The 23,940-nt window shown below is 38.2% G+C and overlaps 1 protein-coding gene across 3 annotated transcripts in view; it reads right to left on the bottom strand.

Moving 5' to 3' along the window:
• The window catches only part of SYT14 (synaptotagmin 14), a 128,122-nt gene that overhangs the window by 84,257 nt on the left and 19,925 nt on the right, over positions 1–23,940 (bottom strand). For 2 of the 3 annotated variants that reach the window (XM_084865540.1, XM_084865539.1), the window contains exon 3: positions 135–299. In XM_084865540.1, the coding sequence (XP_084721666.1) occupies positions 135–299 (165 nt within the window). The remainder of the gene's footprint in view (positions 1–134; positions 300–23,940) is intronic. The other variant, XM_084865541.1, reaches the window with a different exon arrangement.

Genomic DNA, 23,940 nt, shown 5'->3' on the forward strand with positions numbered 1-23,940 from the left:
CTCTTATTCTCACAGAATAGTGGTTCAAATGTTCATTGGTAGCATGTCAAAACCAATCTTTTTAGTATTTATTTTTAAAAATAATAGGACAGTACAGATACAGAGAACAAACGAGAAGCAGTGATAATACTTACAAATTTTATCTTGTGAATTGTTCCTTGTACTGTATCCTGAACCAAGATCTGGAAATGCGCCAACATTTTCAAAACAGAACTTCTTATTAATATAGAGAAAAAGGAGCAGCATCAAGACAATAAACACCCCAACCGCTGACAGAAATCCAACTGCCTCTGGAGATACTAGAGAGAGAAAAGTCACAGCTGTAAGCATCCACTCCTCTTTTAGCTACAAATAAGGAAACCCCCATAGAAATGTTAGATTACTGTCTTTTTTAAATTACATTTTAAAACTGTCATAGTTCACCAGAGTTTAGTTTATAAGACAAACCGCACAGTTTAACAAGTTATTCAATTCACTCAAGGAAATTTGTTCAACTCTTCTAAAAGTTTCCCTATATATTATGTTAGAACCATCTTAAAAGACAAAGTCTTCAAACCTGGCAGTTTTACATGTAGTTCATTGAAGAGTATTACAAAAATTTTAATGCAAGAATTACAAAAAAAATATTTCCCATGCAAGAGCATATTACTTAATCAAATTTGTGAGAATGTACATTATTATTCATATCTCTAAAAGCTTCAATGGCTCTTTTTTTATTAAACAAACTCTGGACTTAACCTGACATTCAAAGCTCCAGCCTCTCTCTTCAGTATTTTACTCCAATCAAATGGTCCCACTCATTGTCTCAGAATCAGGTGCACAAATTACTATACACCTTGTTTTTGCTCTCTCTCTTTCCATTGCTCTCTCTTCCCATAATGAGCAAGTCTCCTCTCTACCATACCCTCCCTCTACCATATCCCACTCTCATTCAACCAACCAATATTTTTGCAGCAGCAGCCATACACCAAGCATGAGCATATACACAGTTTCTGTTTTCCGTGAACAGTCTGATGAAAGCAGTTACAACATGGCAAAATAAAGGCTGTGACATGGGGAGGGGTGAGAGGTAGGGAATATAGAAACCCACAGAAACACTTGATCCAGTGCTGAAAAATCCAGTAAGCTTTTCTGAAAGTTACTACCTCTGTGATTACATTTTAAGAATCAGCTGAGTTTACACTATCCAGGCTAATAATCCAGTGTTAACTAATAGTTAACACTATTCTGGATAGTTAACACTATCCAGAAACAGCATGTGCAAAGGTGTGGAGGCAGGAGATCATGGTATATTCTAGAAACGCAATAAAACTTTGTTCTGATGAACCCCCAGGTTCCCAAGAAAATCTGATCTCAAAGGAACACATGAAATCATCCACGGAGATCTTGTAGCATACAAAAACAGACAAAATCTTTCCCAACTTCGCCAATCCTCAGCAACCCTCTTTCCTTTCAACATCTGCCATATTTGTCACCATGCCCATCATTTGGGGGTATCAGGAACTCAATTTTTGTATCCCCAGAGCCTTAAAGATAAACACTCAAGTATCAACTGAGAATAAATCCTAAGCCTCAAATACCCTCTACCATCTACAACCTGCTTTCTTCCTCCACTGCTCCAGGAGCAACTAAAATACCATCTCCTCCAAGATGCTTTTCTTAGTGGGAAGAAAGAGCCTTGATTTTAGCATCCAACTCGCTTGTTTAAAATGAAGTCACCAACCAGCCAATGAGGAGCGCTCTAACCTCCTAGATTTCCATTCCTTGTGAAAGCCAGACATGCCAGGTGTAGAACTGATAGGACACTGCACCTGTTCACAGCGGGGCCAACGGTCTTGGGACAGAGGGTGGGGGCAGAGAGGGGATAGGAATGGAGGTACTGTCCTGGAGGGCACTGAGCGTGAGTGCAGGAGGGGATAGGAATGGGGGGGGGGGTGCTATGTGAGCACCAGGCTGATGCTGAGGAACAGCTCTTGTTACTAGAACTAAGAAGACAGTTATGTCCTGCCCCCCTCGCTTTTAGGCTGAAGAATAGTCAGGAAAGAAAATAATATTTTAATACGAAGATCTCAGGTAAATGACAAAAGCAGTGGTGTGCACCAAGCCAAAAAGTTGCGATAACAATGAAAACAGAAAAATCACCATCAGGATTTCTAAAAGCTAGGAAGGTCAGAAGCAAGACAGAATCTGGTATGAAAGGGCAAAATGCTTACGAAGAAGCAAAATGCACAATATCCTTATAGTCACTATTCCACTGTAAATAGCAAATACGTATAGGAGCTCCGCTCTACCCCAGGCCCAAAACTCACTCAGAAATTGGATGCCTGAAAAATCTCCATTTCTTAGAAAACGGAATGAGAGAGAAAACATAGCTCATTTCACTTAGGAAAGCTATTGCTAACAAAAACAGCAATAAACACATACAGCATGCACTGTTTTAAACACTTTACTAGTGCATAGATGAACTCTTGTAATCTTCACAATTATGCTATTGTTATTCCCGCTATAAATTGTGATACAAAGATGGAAACACTGTGCCCAGCCAGTGAAGTAGGAGAGTCGGGATTCAAACCCTGTCTGGCTTCAGAGTATGTTTCCAACTATTTTTCATCCTGCTTGTCCTGTTTTCCTTCTCTCCTTCCCTTCTTGCCTCAATCCTTATTTCTGTGTTCCTCTTTCATTTCCCTCCTTCCCATATTTAAATCTAACCTAGGGGGAAAGATCAACTATAAACAAGTAAAGATTACTTACAACAGGGTAAGGACCAGAGGTACGAATATCAAGCATTTCTGGAGCACAAAGAAGAAATACTACTTGGGGAAGTTACGAACACTTCAGAGAGGAAATGACACGTGAGCAGGGCATGAAAAATTAAACACTAAAAGAGCAGATGAAAGAGCATGGTCAGAGGCTCAGAGACAATGGGAGCGCATTCTCTACGCGCTAATGGGGCACCCTCCAGGCTCTCTTGGTTACCTCTGTCTTCTCAAAGCACCCAGCACCATGCCACGGAGCTGACATTAAATAAACAACTGCAAGTGAGTGAATGTTTGTTCAGGAGAGATAAAAATATACCCGCCGCCGAGCCGTGACTGCAGATGAAAGCAAGGTCTGAAACATCCAAGAACCTTCAATGTCATCCTCAATCTTTGATACTTGTTGAGCTGTTCTGCTTAAAACAATTAGAAAACTGAAATGCAGTAGAAAGTGAATGGCGGCAAAATATGAGGTTTTGGGTTCGTTTTGTTTGTTTTGCTTCCAACACCCCCCCCCCCCAAATTTTTAATTGGGAGAGAGGGAGTTGGAGAGGGAGAGGGAGAGGGAGAGGGAAAGAGAATGAATGAATGTGAGTCCTTAAATCAAGTGGTAGCGGTGACACAGAGAAGCCAATTCCAGTCTTTGTTCCAGGAAACGTTTAATAACCCAACGTAGAGAGTGTGGGTGAAGGGAAGGGTAGGATAATTCTAACGTTTCCAGCTTAAGTGAGTGGTAACACCATTAACCAAATGAAAAAATATAAGGCAGGCATGTGGTTGAGGGAGTGGGGCTAAAGAGGGACATAGGACAGACAGTGAGTGTAGTGCTTGACCCGTTGCCTGGGAAAGGCCTGCAGGACGCTCCGTGTGGACTCCTGGGAAAGGGGAGGAGCCTGGGAAAGGGGAGGAGCCTGGGAAAGGGGAGGAGCCTGGGAAAGGGGAGGAGCCTGGGAAAGGGGAGGAGCCTGGTGCTCCGGCGAGGCGCAGGCCAGGTGCCAACCATCCCAGAGTGCTCCCTGTGCTGACCCTCATCCATGTCAAAGACTCCACTGACCCACACAGCCCCAGGGGCACAGGACAGGACACAGGCTTTATTAATGATGAGTCTCTTACTTTACACACTTTTAAATAAACACATACTGTGACAAATTAACAAAACATCGTTCCCCATGAGGAAAAGGAGAAAGATGTCTCCTATAAAGATACCATTCACAGAGCTCCCATTTTCTCCACTGTCTGACCAAACGTCCGTGTTCTACCTTCCCTGAAACAACTGTGCACACTTTAAGATTTTTAAATGATAACACGGCTGTCGATAAGAAATAAATAACATAGTTTCTAACAGAAAGCATTAAAAAGCTTCAGGCTTCTATGTTCACCCTACACTTAGGATTAGAATAATATTTGTTTCAAATGACATGATGCCAGAAGTTGGCCGGTTACAGTTCTAAGTGTGAAAACATTGGATAAATGCCACTTGTGCATGAAACTGCAATAGAAATACACTAACGTTAAACTAAAGACAAATGTTATAACCCCATCAAAAAACTGAAATTATACTAACTCAGATCTTGAGAATATAAAATATATTTTCATCCAGAATAAGAGGGAAATTTACCGCCAAAATTTTATTTCTATTATGAATCTGCTTATGAAGCATAAACATTTCTAAGATCCTGGTTAATCTACCTACCTACATATAAACCTACTTTTTTTTCAAAACATTCTAGATCATCCACTGAAAACAAGTAAATTATATTTTAAAAATGCATATATAATACCTCTTAAGGAGGATCTTCAAAAATCTCTAACAGCACACAGCCACAACCTCAGTACAACCCAAGTGTATAGATATGGGCATTGAAGCTCAGGGAAAAAAATATAATTTTTGAGTTCTTAAAATTATTATTTAGTGACGGAATCTTGATTTGAAAGCAGGCACCCTGACTTCTGAACCCCGAACGTTAGATATTAATCCCTGTTGCTTCCTGTTTGCCAGGCACTGTTATACTCTCTCCCAGTTTAAACTTTAACGCTGAGAACTATTTTATGACAGTTAAGTGCCACACATTATCTTAGACTTTAGATCAGCAAACTGAGGCCCAGAGAGCAGTTAGCTCGGCTAAGGTCACAAATCTAGGAAATGGTAGAACCTGGATTTGACCCCCGACATTCTGCCTTCAGAGCCCACGGTCCCCAACACCAAGCAACACGCTTCCTTATCTGCCAGCCTGCAATACAAAAAGGGAAGGCTGTGTGATCCAAGTGATACGGCTTACTGCATATAGTATGGAAACACATCTTGTAGTTTACTTTTTTTTTTTTTTTAAATATATTTTATTGATTTTTTACAGAGAGAAAGAGAGAGGGGTAGAGAGTTAGAAACATCGATGAGAGAGAGTCATCGATCAGCTGCCTCTTGCACACCCCCTACTGGGGATATGCCCGCAACCACGGTACATGCCCTTGCCCGGAATCGAACCCGGGACCTTTCAGTCCGCAGGCCGACGCTCTATCCACTGAGCCAAACCGGTCCTGGCAGTTTACCTTTTATACATGCTAAAAGATAGCAAAGGATTTCAACTTTCTCAAAACAGCTATGTAAGTTATACAACTGGAATCATAATTTTTATATCCAAGGTACTTTTCAAGATATTCTAAAATTAATTTTAGCACTATGCTTAGAAACTAAGTCAAGGTCACATTAATATGTAATATGGCATGTTTGAAAAGTTGATAAAAGTTTAAAAACAAAGTATTCTATAAGACAGCAAGGAGATGTTCACTAGTAATGCTCAACAAAAATATAGGTAAGGTTTCTGTGGGCTATAGGACCCTGCAAAGTGAAAAAAGTACAAGACAGAATAATGTCACCAGAAAATAACAAAAGGTTTTGCTTATCAAATATTAATGACTATCCAGTTCTGTATACTACTTACTGGCTTTAGTTGTTATCTTTACTATATATTTATAAATATACACACACACAAATATACACACATATATACAAAAGGTAAATTTATAAAAATATAATTTTTGTCAAAAATTTAAGCTTCAATAAAAACAATAAAATTCACTTGGCCATGACAAAGAAAAAAAGAAAATGACAAAATAATAGTCTTACAAAATAAAAGCCAGAGAAAATCCACTTAGACTTGAAAGTCTTGCAGAATTCACCCAAATTCTAGTTGGCATTTTATCACAAAAGGACATTTTCTAGTAAAGTTTATTTTAAAAAAATACTAGGATATACATAAAAATAAGTATAAGGGAAATACTGAAGCCAACATATTTTCAATATTAATGTATCTGTACAATACTCTTCTCCCAATAAAACATTTTTATCCAAACGAATCAGACATTGTAAAACAAATTTTACCAAACTCTTCTGTCCATTATATTTTAAATGCAAATTTAAATAAAAAATACCTATGCTTCTTATAGTTCTTTTAAAAAGGAGGGTAAAAAGAAACAACTTACAATTTGCATTATAAGGTCTGTATTGCTCTTTGTCCTGCTGGGCATGGAACACTAGTCCTCCAGCTCCATGTCATGAGGCTTTAATAATTCATTCAATAGATGCAACTCTATCTCTTGAACAAAATGTGAACTATGTGAGAAGCCAACTTTCATTCAAAAGAAAACAAAACACTTTCCATTTAATAAGCCCTAAATATTGTTTTCTAATCAGAAAAATCCCACAATATGCTTTGCTCAGGTTTGAACAAAAAACAGAATTTATCAGTATTTTCACAAAACAATGTGGAAAGATAAAAGGTCAATTTAATGTGTTTAAACTTCCTTTTGTAACATTCCAGCTACTTGCATACATAAGATCTCTCTTGAAATTTTTATATAGTATGATAGAAATCATGCAAAACTGGAAAATAGCATATAATCCAAGAAAGATATATAATAATATATAACTATTAACTTGATTTTATGTTTAAAAAGTCAGTGGGGAAAAAAGCAACTATTCAGCCCTAGCTGGTTTGGCTCAATGGATAGAACGTCGGCCTGCGGACTGAAGGGTCCCAGGTTCCATTCAGGCCAAGGGCATATGCCTGGGTTTCAGGCTTGATCCCCAGTAGGGGGTGTGCAGGAGGCAACCAATCAATGATTCTCTCTCATCACTGATGTTTCTATTTCTCTCCCCCTCTCCCTTCTTCTCTAAAATCAATCATTCATATATATATATATATATATATATATATATATATATATATATATATATGTTAAAAAGCAATTATTCAAAAGTGATATAATTCCTTGCTGGGTAACTTACAGGGACAACAGAAGGGAAGGCACAGATGGCAGTGAGACCTAGGATGTGAGAAGTAAAACTGGCCTCTGGGGAAAGTCTAAGGTCACGTTGACAAAATAAATTCTACCAACTTGTTTGAAATATCAAACCACATAGAATATTTCTTTTAAGCACCATGTAATACATTAAAACTTCATTCAATATCGTGATAACAACAAAATCCTAAATCAATGTTAAAACTCGTTATTCAGTTGTAATATTTTAGATATTAACCGCTTAGCAGATATATGGTCTGCAAATATTTTTCCCCTGACGTAGGCTGCCTTTGCACTCTTGATTGTTTCCTCTGCTGTGCAGAAGCTTTTCAGTTTAATGCAATCCCACTTGTTTATTTTTGCTTTCATTATCTTGCCTTTGATGTCATATAAAAAAATCCTCCCCCAGACCAATGCCAAGCTTCCCCCCTATGTTTTCTTCTAGGAGTTTTACAGTTTCGTGTCTTACATTTAAGTCTTTAATCCGTTTTGAGTTGATTTGTTATATGGTTGTAAAATAAAGGTTCATTTTTCTGCATGTAGATATCCAGTTTTCCCGACACCATTACTGAAAAGACTGTCCTCTCCCTCATATGCTCTTGGCACCCTTGTTAACAGTTGACTGTAGATACATGGCCTTGGTTTGGGCTATTTTTTCCATGGGTATATCTCTCTCTCTCTTTTTTTTTTTTTTTAATGCCAGTATCATAATGTTTTCTATCAGTACTGTAGCTTTGTAATATAGTTTGAAATCAGTTAGTATGATACTTCCAGCTTTGTTCTTCTAGTTCAAATTTTCTTTGGCTATTTGAGATCTTTTGTGGTTTCATGCAAATTTTAGGACTGTTTTTTTTCTACTTCTGTAAAAAATGCCATTGGACTTTTGATAGGGATTCCACTGAATTTATAGGTTACTTTGGGTAGTATGGGCATTTTACCAATATTGATTCTTCTAATCCATAAACAGATGTCTTTGTCACTTATAAAAAGAGATACTTCTTCCTTTCTAATTTGAAAGCCTTTCCTATCTTTTTCTTGTCTAATGGCTCTGGCTAGAGCTTCCAGGACTATACTGAAAAGGGGAATCCTTTGCTGTACCTTATATCGAAATCTTAAAAGAAAAGCTTTCAGTTTTCCCCGTGGATTATTATGTTAACCGTGGACATATATAGATGGCTTTTATTGTAGTGAGATTAAGTTCCTTCTATATCTTTCGAGAATTTTAATCATGAATGAGGATTTTTTTTCCCATTGCTTTTTCAGAGAAGTAAAAGGGAGGGAGGGAGGGAGGAAAGGCAGGAAAGAGGAAGAGGAGGAGGGAGAAATATTGATGTGAGAGAGACGCATCAATCGGTTGCCTCCCACCTGCACCCGGACTGGGGCCAGTAATGGAACAGGCAACCCAGGCACATGATCTGAACTGGGAATCAAACCCACGAGCCTTGGGTGCGAGGGCAGATGCTCTAACAGAGACACACGAGACAAAGCTATTCTGTTCCCTTCTAAGGAGGTCATGGCCAAGGGAATCCCTCTGGGTGTCAAGCTCTGGAGGACTAGAGGTCAAGGTGATGCCAGTAAAATGCGTCCTATGCTTTTCTATGGAGCTGTACTCGGTTGTTTTTGTCCCACTGGATTGCAGCAGCTGCCTCACCATAGTGCAGAGCTGTCCTGGAACTATTTTCATCTGTATCTGTTTAGTCGTTTGTGTGGACGGGAAGTGTGGTGACCCCCTGGTCCATCATCTTCCTAATGCCACTCTCTATTTCTCTTCCTGAAGTGATTAAAATATCCTTTGCTCACCTTAAAAAGTCTTTCTCTTTTTCTTTTTTTGCCCTAAACTTGGTCCATTTTGAGAAGACACCGTCTTGACTAAAAACACTGCCCAGTTCAAGGCATATGGACGCACTGTGTCTGACTACATAAGTATGCAATCAAAAGTCCATCCACCTTAAAAGCGTATCATGTGTTCTTATTTCCGCTAAACAGGTCCAGCACGTGAGAGTGGTGATGAGAGCTCCACGTCACATCATGTTCCCACTTTCACACAGGAATTCGAATGTAAAGAACTATTGGCTTGAATTCTCAGTGCAGTCTAAATAAGGAATGGGCAGCTCTATTTGCAAAGTGATGTCTTCCTACCTTTTTTGATGAGATATATATAGTCCCATGGATATCATGAAAGCAAACATATTTTTAAAACAGCTGTAATCTACTCCCATTTCAGCTGCAGACAGAGTTCCTGAGCAATCAGTGAGCAAGCGCGGCAGTGCTGGAGCAGAATCAACTACGGCAGTTAGCAGCTGGAGGCTGGGTCTTTCAGAGGGTGTAAATACAAATTTTAAACCATTGAAGTAAGGGACTGATTTCGATGTAGACTGCTTTATAAGGTAAGGAGTGATGCTGCAGGTTAACCACAGCAAATGTGACAAAGCCAGCAGATTCCCAGGGCGGAACAGAAGCAATGGCTGGGGAAGATTCAGTGGTGTCTACTTCAGTTGGAGATTTAGGAAAGTATGACACAGTTTAACGATGAAGAAAATGTCTTTATATTTTAAGTTGATTTTAAAAATTCTCTTTCCTTTCAGCCGAAACCGGTTTGGCTCAATGGATAGAGCGTCGGCTTGGGGACTGAAAGGTCCAGGGTTCGATTCCGGTCAAGGGCATGTACCTTGGTTGTGGGCATATCCCCAGTGGGGGGTGTGCAAGAGGCGGCTAATCGATGACTCTCTCTCATCGATGTTTCTAACTCTCTATCTCTCTCCCTTCCTCTCTGTACAAAATCAATAAAATATATTAAAAAAAATAATAAAAAAATAAAAATTCTCTTTCCTTTCAGTGGAAAAAGTCTGAAAAGTACCAACTTTACCGTAAATTACTCCCTAAATGGCAAGAAATAGGAGTGAAGTCGGAACAAAACAAGTTGGTCCCTGAATCACAGACGTAAATACGACAGGGGAACCCGGCCTTAACTTGGGAGATAGGCGAAGACTTTTGGAGGAAGTGACTCCTTCAAGGAAAGAGGAAGATTCCAGAATGAGAAAGAGCAAGGGGCAAAGCAAAAGGGTAGGAGAGTAATTATAGCAAAAAGGCCCGGAGGCAAGAGGTAATGGCTCGGTAAGGCCCAGGGGATAGAATAAAAGATGTAAGTGTTGAGAGAAAAAGCTGGGTAGCAAGCAAGGACAAAACCATGAAAGTGCTTGGATAAATGGACTATGAACTTTATCCTGGAGGCAAAGAGGACTCAATAAAGTATTTTAAACATGGAAGTGATAAGGCACTCTGGTAGAAATAAGGTTGGGAATGGAAAACTAGACCTCAGGCTGTCTCTTATATACAGACTAGTAAAGGTATAAACATATATCCTGGATTAATCTTAAAAACGCTTTCCTGTGCTTGCTTCATTGATACTTCTATTTCCAACAATAGAGACCTTCCAATCCATGGCCTTCCAATCCATGGCATCCAATCACAATCACCGAACAACACATAAATGACTTAGTGACTTTGTGAACATACCTTAAAAGTTGCAGATTTAAAAAACAAAAAATACCATAGCAGTTATATGAGAAAATATTAGTTCAAGTTATCAAAATACCAACGTTCAATTATCTAGAAAAACACGTGAAATCACGGAGCAACCTTCAGGTCTCAGAAAACTGTCAAGATAACTTATTAATTTCCTTCCATGAAAAAATGACTGATTATGTAGACAAGGAAAACATATGATGTCTAACTTTCCCAAACAAATCTCACCATATTCTCTAAAATGAAACCAGTTCAGTCAACAAATTTATAGGTAGGATCTAAATTCTAGGTTAAGATCTGAAAGCCCAAGTAAGTCAGGAGGCTTTATAGCAGCCTTGCCACAGGGGATCTCTCTGAGACAAATACTGGTACAGTATTGTTGGGGTTGTTTGTTTGATTTTTTGTATTTTATTTATTTATTTATTTATTTATTTATTTATTTATTTATTGCCTGTACCAACTTCACTTATTTATTTATTTGTTTGTTTGTTTGTTTATTTATTTATTGCCTGTACCAACTTCGCTGCCCAACCAGTATTTACCCTTACTGCTGACTAGGTCTAATGCTAAGGAGGCCATTTAAGTCACTCCCTCCCCGCAGCTGAATATTCTCTTTTTCTGTCCCAGCAGCTTGAGTCAGGAAACAGCAAGTAGTTAGTTGTGTAGGTGACAGGGTGCTGAAATATATATTGTAGATATGACAGCAGCATCGGAACCTGAGCCTGGGATCCTCAGGACAATGGATAAAAACCCCACAGCGGCGGAGCCACCCACCACCCAGCAGCCCCTTTCCTGATCCCAAGGAAGCCACGTGGCTAGAAGAAACACTGATAGATCAGCCACAAGAATGTCATCGCCCCTCTACTTCCTGTTTAAAAAAAAAAAAAAAAAGCAAAATTTTCTCTCTCTTTCAACTGCCTGCTTCTCTAACCCCCAGGTGGAAAATTCCACGTGTGAACCTGCTTTGTCCCCAGCTTATAATAACAACCCAACAGAGCCAGCCCCAAGCCAGTTCAGAAGATCTTCCTTTCCTCCGTGCTGCCTCCCTTATGCTTGAGCATAAGCTTGATAAAATCTGTCTGGAAATTCCTCTGAGATTTCCTCCTGATTTCTGTCTTGGGGAACACCAAATCCCCAAACACCAGTAACGGATAGATGATAGGTAGGTAGGTAGGTATGTAAGTAGGTAGGTAGATAGAATGAATATGCACAAAAGAATGTAGGATTACATCTAAAAATGCAATGCCTCATAACTACCTTAAAGAAAGTCACTCTATATGCTGTTACCTAATACCTTTACCAATGACCTGGATGAAGGAATTGAGAATATGTTATTAATTTTGTAAAAGGTCCTAGGAACAGTAGGTTGAGCATGGTTGCTAATTCATTAAAAGAAAGATGTATACATGAGGGATCTCAATATATTAAAGGGATAATATATCAAAATAAAATTAAGTTCAATATGGATTTCACGATAACTATCCCTCCAGAGCCCAAAATACTAATAAAGGTTAATGAAAATGTTAGCTTAGTAGAATGTGTCAGGAAAAAAAATAAAAAATAAAGGTATGACAAAAGTCAAATAGAAATCAGCAGTGTAAAGTTTCTAACAGGTGAAAACTAAGCCTTCTGTTATGCTCTCAGATTCTTATTAAAGTAGTCTGGTCTCCAATTTCCAAATAAAACTGAGAACATTAAAAGACAGAGAGAAACAAAAACAAATTCACTAAACATATGTTAAAGGTTGAAATTAATTTATACTATAGGAGAAACGACAAAAAGGTATTTATCTAAGGTTTAGTGTACACAGTTAGACCACATAATATAGAACTCTCAGATTAGAAATATAGAAAATGACCTGTAATGATATCCAAAATATCAGTTACAGAAATACTGTGGGGATTAAGAATGGAAATAGACTATCAAGAAAGGCTGTAAGACGCCCTAGCCGATTTGGCTCAGTGGATAGAGCATCAGCCTGTGGACCGAAAGGTCCTAGGTTTGATTCTGGTCAAGGGCATGTACCTTGGCTATGGGCACATCCCCAGTGAAGGGTGTGCAGGAGGCAGCTGACCGAATATTCTCTCTCATTGATGTTTCTAACTCTCTATCCCTCTCCCTTCCCTCTGTAAAAAAATAAAAAATATATATTATTTAAAAAAGAGAAATGCTGTAAGAACATAAAATTTAGAGGACTGAATTAACAATTTGCTTGAGAGAAAGGCTAAGGGATTCTATTTAAACAAGTCCCAAATGGCTAAAGTTACTGTCATGAAAATATTTAGAAAGTTTATATTCATAAAGAAATTTTGAGAATTTTCAAATCAGCAAATAAATTAATGGTAATTATTATAATTGCATAAAACACTAAAGTACATCCAGTAAGTCAGAAGGGTGTTTTTTTAAAATTATTATTAATTAAATGATGGCTTTGGAGATTTCACAAAAAGAAATAAAAAGCAAACAAAAAATTTGTCAATGAAACTGTCTATAAAGGAAAAAAAGCATTAACAACAAAACTGATATTTGTAAAAATTTGCCAATCTATATATACTGAGCGGCCAGATTACTATGATCTCTGAACACATAATAATCTGGCCCCTCAGTGCATATCCTATCTACCCTGTTTCCCCGAAAATAAGACAGTGTCTTATATTAATTTTTGCTCCCAAAGATGCACTAGGTCTTATTTTCAGGGGATGCCTTATTTTTCCATGAAGAAGAATACGGTACACATTTATTGTTAAATGAAAATAAAGGAAATTTATTACCTGTATACGGTACGGTAGTACGGTAGTTGTCAACACAAACCAGACAAACTGTGAATCCTACAGTATCAAGAATTTACTCAGCCGGGACCGGTTTGGCTCAGTGGATAGAGCGTCGGCCTGCGGACTGAAAGGTCCCGGGTTCGATTCCGGGCAAGGGCATGTACCTTGGTTGCGGGCACATCCCCAGTAGGGGTGTGCAAGAGGCAGCTGATCGATGATTCTCTCTCAATCGATGTTTCTAACTCTCTTTCCCTCTCTCTTCCTCTCTGTGAAAAATCAATAAAAACATATTTTTAAAAAAGAAAAAAAAAAAGAATTTACTCATTTATTCAATGACAATCATGTCATCATCTTCTGGAACATCATCATAACAATCCAATTCCTGAATTTCCTGGTGAATTTCTTGTGACTCCATTTCTTTCAGAATCAGTGGACCAAATCTCTCATGTTTAGCTGGGGTGTGTGTTGGGGGGGCTTATTTTTGAGGGGATGCCTTAAATTTCACTCAGAAGGAAACCTGTAAGTAGGTCTTCTTTTCAGAGGATGTCTTATTTTCGGGGAAGCACGGTAATAAAAGGCTAATATGCAAATTGTCCCCTCGACCAAGAGTTTGACCAGCAAGCAGGCTGGCCAACAGCACATGTCCCCTCCCCCTGGCCAGGTTGGCTGGACTCCACCCATGCATGAATTCATGCACTGGGCCTCTAAAATAAATAAATACACACACACACACACACACACACACACACACACACTAAATGGCCAGATTATTATGTGTTAAGAGATCATGATAATCTGGCAATTCAGTGTATATAAAAGGTTAAGTGACCGACCATCCATCCGAACGGCTGGTACATATGACATGCAACGTTGACTTGCGTGTGCTCTCGCTGGTGCCAATTGCACGTGACTGACTGGATGGTACATGTGAAGGGCACTGGCAATTTAAAAATAAATGTTTACTGCATGAATCTTTCTTCTAATTAATTTCCCTTCGATGTGCACAAATCCAAGCACAGGACCACTATTATTTAATAGCTTTTAGGGAAACTGGTTTAGATGCCATGGTAAGACAGAAATGGGTTATAGATACAATATCATCCCCTTTATAAAAATTTTTAGAATACTATTAAGCTTAATTTTTGTTTTGAAACTTGGAATAAGTATACTGGGAGCTTGATATTTTCTAAGTAAAGTTTGTCTTTGCGAGCACAAGCAAGACCTAAAGGCCAGGTCAGTCTATTACAACTCCGACCACTAATTTACTTAAAGAGAAAATATCAACTCCTGTCTCAGACTTTCTTCTTCCTGTAAGTCTCTCCTCTCAGTTTTCTCCCAATTCAGGTGGTGGCAGCCAAACCTCTGTAAATCTTTTGGAAATTATTTCCATCTTTTTTGCTTCCTCTGGACACCCAGAGACATATATACTCTCCTACTTAGCCTCAACTTCAAAGCACTGCCACATTCCTAAAGGAGGAAAACATTCCTGAGAACTAGAGTTCAATTAATTTTGATGCTTATTAAAGCGACAAGTTTCTCTCTTCTGGTTAAAATAGTGACTGAGGCGAAATACTACTGAAGTTTGGAGCATTATCCTTCTGGGTCATTTAGAGTGAAAAGACCAAAAGATCTGAAGGGATGGGGGTGTACCTCTTAATGGGTGCACTTAACAACAGGACTATGTTCTGAGAAACGTCGCTAGGTGATTCCGTTGTTGTACGAACATCATAGAGTGCACTTATCCAAGCCCGGGCTATAAGTCTGTAATATTGTGTGTTACATACAAAACAACAGGGGACTAAATCAAGCACAACAGAAAATGGTGCGGTTAAGAGCATAGTAAATACAGGATGTCTAAGACTGCTACCAATGCAACATGGCATAGGGTGCCATAGCAAACGTTTTTTTAAGTACGAGCTACTCTTACATATCAATTTCGTGCACCGGGCCGCTAGAAATTAACAAATAATAATAGCGGAGTAAATACCTATGTTACAGGATAATAAAGCAGCAAGGGAAGTTCTGGGGCAAGTGGAATGGGGAAACGGAGCCAGGAAAGCTAAAACAAGGCCAAACAGAGTGTGCAATTCGCAGCAGGCATGTCAGTAACAAGCCATTATCTCCCCAGCCAAGGACACAGCCAATGGCTAGAAGCCTCCTTAAGGAGAGGCCGCAGGAAAACACGGTTGGGAGGGGAAAGGGGAAAGGGGCAGTTTTATTCTCTAAACAGGGAAGCCAGCTGTCTCAGGGCTCGGCAAGATAAAATTGCCGGGTGCTTCTTATGAATTCTGGGGAGGCCACAGCAAAGGGAAAAGGGGCCTTGAGATGCATCGGTACCGCAAGTTTCAGCAGAGGAACTGTGAAACCTACAGGCAGGGGAATAGGTAACGCCTCACACCCTCACACCACCGCTCTTCAGATTAGCCGAGAGCCCGTCTGCCCTGCAGAAGCCAGATGCATAGATTTGCTTGCCTCGCTTCTTTAATAAATTCGCTTGCTTTTGTTGCTTTAATAAAATTGGCTTCATCACAGTGCAATCCTCTGGAATGTTCTCATAATCTCTGCTCAAAAATTTCATATTCAGGCACTTACAAATCCTAACTGCTGAGAAGGATCATGTAATGGTCTTAAGGGAACTAGTTGTTTAATTTTTATTGATTGGTTGGTTTTAGAGAGGAAGGGAGGGAGAGAGGGAGAAAGAGAGACACATCGATTTGTTGCTCCACTTATTTATGCATTCATTGGTTGGTTCAAAAGTCAAAAAATGGCCGAAACAGGTTTGGCTCAGTGGTAGAGCGTCGGCCTGCGGACTGAAGGGTCCCAGGTTCGATTCCCGTAAAGGGCATGTACCTTGGTTACGGGCACATCCCCGGTAGGGGGTGTGCAAGAGGTGGCTGGTCGATGTTTCTCTCTCATCGACGTTTCTAGCTCTCTATCTCTCTCCCTTCCTCTCTGTAAAAAATCAATAATATATATATATATATATATATATATATATATATATATATATATATATATATATATATTTTTTTTTTTTTTAAGTCAAAAACGTATCAAGGTCTAGAGGACCTACATAAGAAACTAAATGAATTTAGGCACAGAGGTAATAGTCAGATTCAAATGGGGAGATATTAGGAACAACTTTTTTAAAACTTCCACTTGAGAAAACTCTTAAAATTGCGGAAATGTTAACAGCATGTGAAATCAGGACATTCATCTTCCTGGTATTAGGGCACCTAAAAAGCTGAAACAGTAATTAAAACGTTGCTTGGTGAGCACAAAAATAACCACCTGTCTGGTGATGCAGTATGAGACATCAAGAATTCTTTTAAAACCGGAATTAAAAAGAGGGGGTGTTGGCGCAGGATACACAATAGACCAGTCGCACAGATTAGAGGTCATAAATAGACATGTGCACATGTGGATTCTGATATGACAACGAGGGCTGCGGAGCACTGGAGAGAAACCATCTTTTCAACAGAGCAGGCTGGGAAAATCAGGAAGATGAGGGGTGTGTGTGTATGTGTGAATAATCCACATACAAATCAACTCCAGGTGTCCAAAAAGTCGTAAGGAGGTTTCACTAAATTGTAATTACATAGTACAATATTTAAAAGATAAAACAATGAAACAATATTAAAATAATCTGCTATACAGAGTAAACTGGTATAGGATAAATAAATTTCAAATCTATAGAAAAAATAAAATTTGCTGACTATTCAATAAATAGTGTTGTCATCCTGGGGAGAAGGATAACACATGCTATTTTTCTTTTCTTTAAAAAAAATTTTTTTTAATTGATTTCAGAGAGGAAGGAAGAGGGAGAGAGTGAGATAGAAACATCAATGATGAGAATGGATCATTGATTGGCTGCCTCCTCACTGGGGATCAAGCCCACAATGCAGGCATGTGCCCTGACTGGAACTTGAACCATGACTTCCTGGTTCATAAGTTGATGCTCAACCACTGAGCCACACTGCCTGGGCACACATGCTATTTTTAATGTTTGTTGAATTTATAGTCCTTTAATAATCAGGAAAATATGTATTAACTATTTGAAAAAATTAAGTCCAATAAATTTTTATTTTAGATAACATTCATAAGCATGAAATAAAATAAAGAATCCATAAATAAAATTATTATTATATTATCCCTACATACAAACATGAATATCTTATGTATCAAAATATGCCAAGTCAAAATTCAAAGCTAAACAATAAAGAGGAGGGCAAAAATTAACATATGGCAAAAAAGAAAGGAGGTAAATGTTTTCACTCTAAATACATCCTTAATATTTTAAGTAAAAAATTAATAATCTATAAGAGTAATTGCCAAGGTAGTCACCAAAGAATTATAAGTCAACAATAAACATGAAAAATTACATTGATCAGAGAAATGTAATGTAAAAAATTAATATACCAATTTGACAAAGTTTTAACCAAGAAATTAAAAAGTCCTTTATGATATTATTATCAATGTAAACTGCTAAAATTTTCATAAAAGACTTTAAAATGAGAATATTCTTAAAGTTAGTCAAAGAAAGTTTTTAGCAATATAAAAGATTTTTCCCTAAAGAAATAATCAGAGCCATTACAAAATTATAAAATATTGTACTCACTAAAGCAGTATTAGTAACAGTATAAAACTGTATAATTCAAAATCCAGAAATAGTAAATTGGTTAATAAATAATAGTATGCCTATATAATAGAATAACATGTGATCATTAAAAGTCAGATAAACAGTAAGAAAATAAAATGAAAAATAGCCAATAACATAGGTAAATACCCATAATATTAGGTAAGTGAAAACTCTGGACACAACAATTTACAGAATATTATATCCACTTTGTTTAAATTGTGTATATAAAAAGGCTATATAGTAACATTTACAATAGTAGTAATCATCAGTACCATCATCATATAAAAAAACAAAATATTTTATCCCATTAAAACAAATAATATATATATATATTCCTTTATTTATTTATTTTTTTTAATATTCACCCTAGGATATATTTTTCATTGATTTCAGAGACAGGAAGCAGGGAAAGAGAGGGAGAGCAGGAGAGCAAGAGAGAGAACACACAACTTGGATGTGAGAGAAAGAAACATCAATCCATTGAGTCCTGTACACACCCTGACCTGGAATCAAACCCTCAACCTGAGTATGTGCCCTGACTGGGAATCGAACCTGCCACCTTCCGGTATACAGGACGACACTAACTAACCAAGCCACACCAGCCAAGGCTATTCATTTATTCTTAAAAGGGAAATACAGAACACTTCCCAAAATAAGGCCTAAAGAGCACCAGATCACAGAATTTTAACGTGTTAGTTTTTTAAACGAAGGAAAACAAGGGTTTTATGATAAGATGCATTTAGGAAACACCAAGTAGAATGGGGTAGAAGAGTCTTCTTTTTCACTGCAGGGCTTAGAGAGTCTATTTTTTAACAAACGGGTTTTTATTTATTTCAGAAAGGAAGGGAGAGGTAGAGAGAGAGACAAAACATCGATGATGAGGGAGAACCATCGCTAGGCTTGCCTCCTGCATGCACCCTACAGGGATTGAGCCCAAAACCTGGGCATGTGCCCTGACCACGACCTCCTAGTTCATGGGTCCATGCTCAACCACTGTGCCACACCAGCCAGGCCATACAGAGTCTTTACACTGCCAGCTTTTCTAACCTTAGTCACCTCCATGATAGCCTCTGGAGATGCTCCACAGAAATCCAAGAATCTGGAGAACCACTTAAAAACTGCCAGTCTAACTAATCATTATCATGCTCTGGACACATTTTATAAAAAATACAAAGAGGAAGAGGGAGGGGAGAGGAAAAATAAATTCCCTGTTTACAACAGAAGTGATGGTCCACATGCCATTAATTTATAAGTACGTACTGGAACCAGGAAAAGGAAACAAGAACCAAAAATGATAGCGTTTGCAAGGTCTGCAAACTGGACATGCTTCTTATAACTGGTTTTCCTTGCAAAATTTGTTTTGAATAGAACTTAAAATATGCTAATTGCATACATATGACTTTATATGTAATGAAAATCAGACACTGATATAGCATATATATATATATATATATATATATATATATATATGACACTTTAGTGTTGGAATAAAATTGTATCTTGGGCATTTAAAGCAAAGATTTCAACATTAAATTTAATTAGCATATAAACAAACTGCTAAGCATTTTGGCACTTACCAAAGAAATTTTTATATTAGCCATTAGATGGCACCATATACTTACTAGTTAAGAAAACTGTGCACTAATTTCCCCAATGTGCTTAGAAAGTATAACATTTAACTTTTAAGTAAATATGATATGCATAATCTGTTATCATCACTAAAACTTAAGTTTTAAAGTGAAGAAAAAGATGTAAGCAACTATATTTGTGTCACATTTCTGGAACGTTACAATTTAAAATAAATAATCCCTTTCAGAAATCAAACTGGAATATTCTAAGCCAACTACTCAGAAGTTAAATGTCAGCTGGCTAAAAGATGTCTTCGCTTAAGCTAACTCTGAGCCCAAAACTGTCTACCTTCACAAATGTTTTAAACTCCTTTTCCTTCATAAACCTACACTGACCTATCAATTCCTATAAAATTAAAATGTAGTTTCCCCACTTCTATCTTAAAATCCCCTGCTCCCGATTTTTGTATGGGCTCTTTACATACCAAAAATGACCCCATTCTGACACTCACTTTATCCAGTGAAGATAGAGGGACAGGGATAAGATGTACCCACCACCTGAAAACACTGAGCAATATATAAAACAATGGCACCAAAACTCTAAGCATCAGGAAAGGAAAAACGAGATCATTCTTTCCCAGGCTTACTGCCTGGAGGAAGCTTCCAAGCAACACACAGAGAGAAGGACCCACGCAGGGCCCAGGGACCGAGCTCCCTGCGCTGAGGATATGGAGACCTGAGCACAGCTAAGTCACATGGCTTAATCAATGGTGCAGCACGGTGTACAAAAACAGACCCATAAATATATGATCTACTGATTTCCTACAAAGGGGCGAAGACATTCCAATGGAGAAAGAATAACCTTTTCAAAAAACAATGCTGAAAACAACTGGATATCCATATGCAAAAAAGGGGATCTTTGATCCATATGTCACATCATATATAAAATTAATTCAAAAAGGATGACTTCAAAACACGGCCTTTGCCATGAACCTTTGGTATAGAAAAGAGTTAGCAGAGCAGGCCTAAGATTTATCCTTAGAAAAGCTGGCTTACAAGGTTGGCCTTCGGCTGGCTGGTATCTAGGACCATGGCTCCCAATGTGTTCCCCAGTCAATAATCCACTAGTAAGAGTGGTTCCCTGGGCCGAGACCGTTGGTGTAGACCTATGCTTTATGCAGAACCTCAGCTGCCCTCCACGGAGTCTGGAATTTTGCTACAAGCTAGATAGAAGGTGTCTGTGTGATCAGACCCAAAAAATAACCGTAGGCTGAGGCTTTCATGGGGTTCCTAACAGACAAAAAAGAACCACCGCCTATGTGCCGCTACATTTTTTTTCTTGTAGCTTTGGGAAGTATGTCCTCTGTCTGACCTCCTCCTATGAGGGAGAGAGCATAAGGAAGCTTACAGGTGAACTCCCTCAGATTCTACCCATGTCTTTTCCCCTTATGATCCAACAGTATATCTTTATTACATCACTGTAATAAATCTTGGCCATGAGTAAAACCCTAGTTGAATAATGCAGGGGTAAGAGATGCCACCACCCCAAAGCAGTCAAAAATCTACATATGACTTTTGAATTACCCAAAACTTAACTACTGTCATCTCTCAGTATTGGCAGGGGATTGGTTCCAAACACCCCAGGATTATCAAAACCCACACATGCTCAGTCCCCTACATAAAACTAGAGGCCCGGTGCATGAATTCAGGAATGGGTGGGGTCTGGTTAGCCGGCCCCTGATTGGGGTGGAGAGGGGATGCCGGAGGGAGGGGCCGAGGGCAGTTGGCCGGCTGACCCCACCCCCTGGTTGAACTGGTCAAACTCCCGGTAGAGGGGGCAATTTGCATATTAGCCTTTTATTACATAGGATGGCATAGAGCAGTGCACATAGTCGGCCCTCCACATCAATGGGTTCTCAACCACAGACTGAAAACAGTGGTTTTGATCCTCGGTTGGTTGAATCTGTGAATGCAAATCCAGGGATATGAAGGGCCAACTGTATATTTATTGAAAAAAAATTTTATGTAAGTGAACCCACACAGTTCAAATGCATGTGGTTCAAGAGTCAACTGTATATAGGATGTCCCATGAGTCCTAGCAAATCACTAAACTGGGGACTTGCTCCTGATGACCCTCAACACCTTTGAACACAAAATACATGAAATCAATACTATAGCATGCTGTTTGATTTCCCAACTAAACCATGCCTTCATTCATAGTCCTGGTTGGTTATGAAATATATATATATATATATATATATATATATATATATATATATATATATATCAGTAACTTCTTAATATGCAAACAATAACTAGACATTAAAAGTCCCATTCACAGCAAAACAAATAAAATGCAATAAAAATAACAGTAAGAAATATGTATGCCTATAAAATTCTACTGGAAGATATAAGAGGAAATGGAGAAATAAATGTATTTAAGAATTTAAGTTGATCCTATTAGGATTATTTTAGGGAAAGGAAGTGTCACATAAATTGCAGGAGGGGATACTTGACAAGGGGATTCCACAGTTCATTTGGAAAAATAAGCATAAGAGAATAACCAGGAAGTGTTTTAAATAAACATTCATCAAGAAGCCCTTTTCTACCAGATAATAAAAGCCACAAATATAAAACCAGTGTGCTGGTGGTGCCAAAAGAAGCGATCAGTAAAGAAAATATACAGAAACTGACCCATATATGCATAATAACTTAGTACATGATACAGTGGCATTTTAAATTATGAGATGAATTATTCAATAACTGATATTTGTATAGCCAGTTAAGATAAACATAAGGCTGGATCCTTCCTTCACAACGTAGACTGAAATACATTCCAAGTGAATAAAAGACTTAAATGTTTAACGATGCCCACATTTTACAGTAATTAGAGATTCACTGAGCTGAACTACCAGTTCTTTTGGGAAATCATCTGCAAACCTAAGCCACATCAACTAGAGCCACCGCTTTAACTTTGTGGTTATATATTTTTTATTTTTTTCTCTTTGTGGATAAGTTTCTTAAAGGTTTGTTTTGTTATCTAACTTTGGGGGTTGAAAGGTAGAAAAAATGAAGTATATTACAGCTGATACACAGAAACTGTCCTTTACAAATATTTTCCCTCCTCTTGAAAATGGTCAGAGGCCAGCAGAAATAGCCATAAAATTAAATTTATTTTTTAAAAAAGTCCTAGCATATATTTTTATATATGATATTCATTTAACTAAAAGGCAATATTAATCAGCATATATTTCACTCTTCTGTCTGGGTCTTAGGATGAAACAAGTCCATAGGAAAGAAATTATCCCTGCTCCCCTACCCTGCTTCTAATGGAAAAAAAGTTAGGAGAGAAAAACTAAATTGGTAACAGGAGTGAATATTCTGTAAAATGCTTAGACTCTTATCATTGAAAGGGGCTGTAGGGATTGGTATATAAATTATATATTCTCTCAGGACAGTATCAGGAATCCATCCCTAATACTATTCTCTCAAGTATTAAAAAGAAAAAGAATAGATAGACATCCTGGCCATCTCAGCTTCAGATCTATCCTGAGCAAAAGCATGCATGGACACTCACTTCTCTTGGCCCAAGGGCTGGGCCGTTAAGAACATTCTGGTCCTCTGTCCTAGGAACAATCAATGAGCCTCCTTTTTCAGTGTCAGTTATCAGAGCACATAATACAGCTGAATAACGCACATGGGCTAGAAAAGACTGAAACAGGCTTTAGCTTTCTGAAGTTGTTCCCCAGATATCATTCTGCAAAACACCAGTTTTATACTCACAAAATTCCAACTAATAACAGGCTCTTAGAAAAAGAAATATGGAGGAGAGAGAAAATGGTACTTTTAGACATAAGTATTCCAGAAGAAGGCAAATTTGGTAAGGTCAGGACAGGCTCTCACCGTGACTTCACCATGACTTTGCTCTCCATTTTTATGACTATTCCAGATGTTGTCACCTTCACAATGTATTCTTTACCCCCATCTCCTGAACTTCACCCACTCGCTCCCCTTCAGATGCCGAGGGTCTGCCTTTCTTAATGCTGATATGAACGTACAGCAGCCTCGGTTTGGAATATAAAACTAAAAATAACAAGCATGAGTCAATGTGGAAGGCTCTTTTCCCTCCGGGGGCACATAAACCTCTCATTAAGAAGTTCAAGGAAGCTGAGGATGAATCAAAGAAAACAGAGTTCCATGAGAGCCACCTTCTATTAAATTGTACATGAAAGCGTCATTTTAGTCATAGTAGTAAAAGCCGGCTCTTTAAATTCACAATCAAAATTAAAATTCTTGAGCCAGAAAAAGAAGCTTAAAATATACCCCACCAGAGCAGCTGCAAAAATATATCGGTCCCCTCAATTCAAGGAAATCTCTTATTA

Source organism: Pipistrellus hanaki, assembly GCF_964339955.1.
Source record: "Pipistrellus hanaki genome assembly, chromosome: 18".
In the NCBI taxonomy this organism is placed as follows: Eukaryota; Metazoa; Chordata; class Mammalia; order Chiroptera; family Vespertilionidae; genus Pipistrellus; species Pipistrellus hanaki.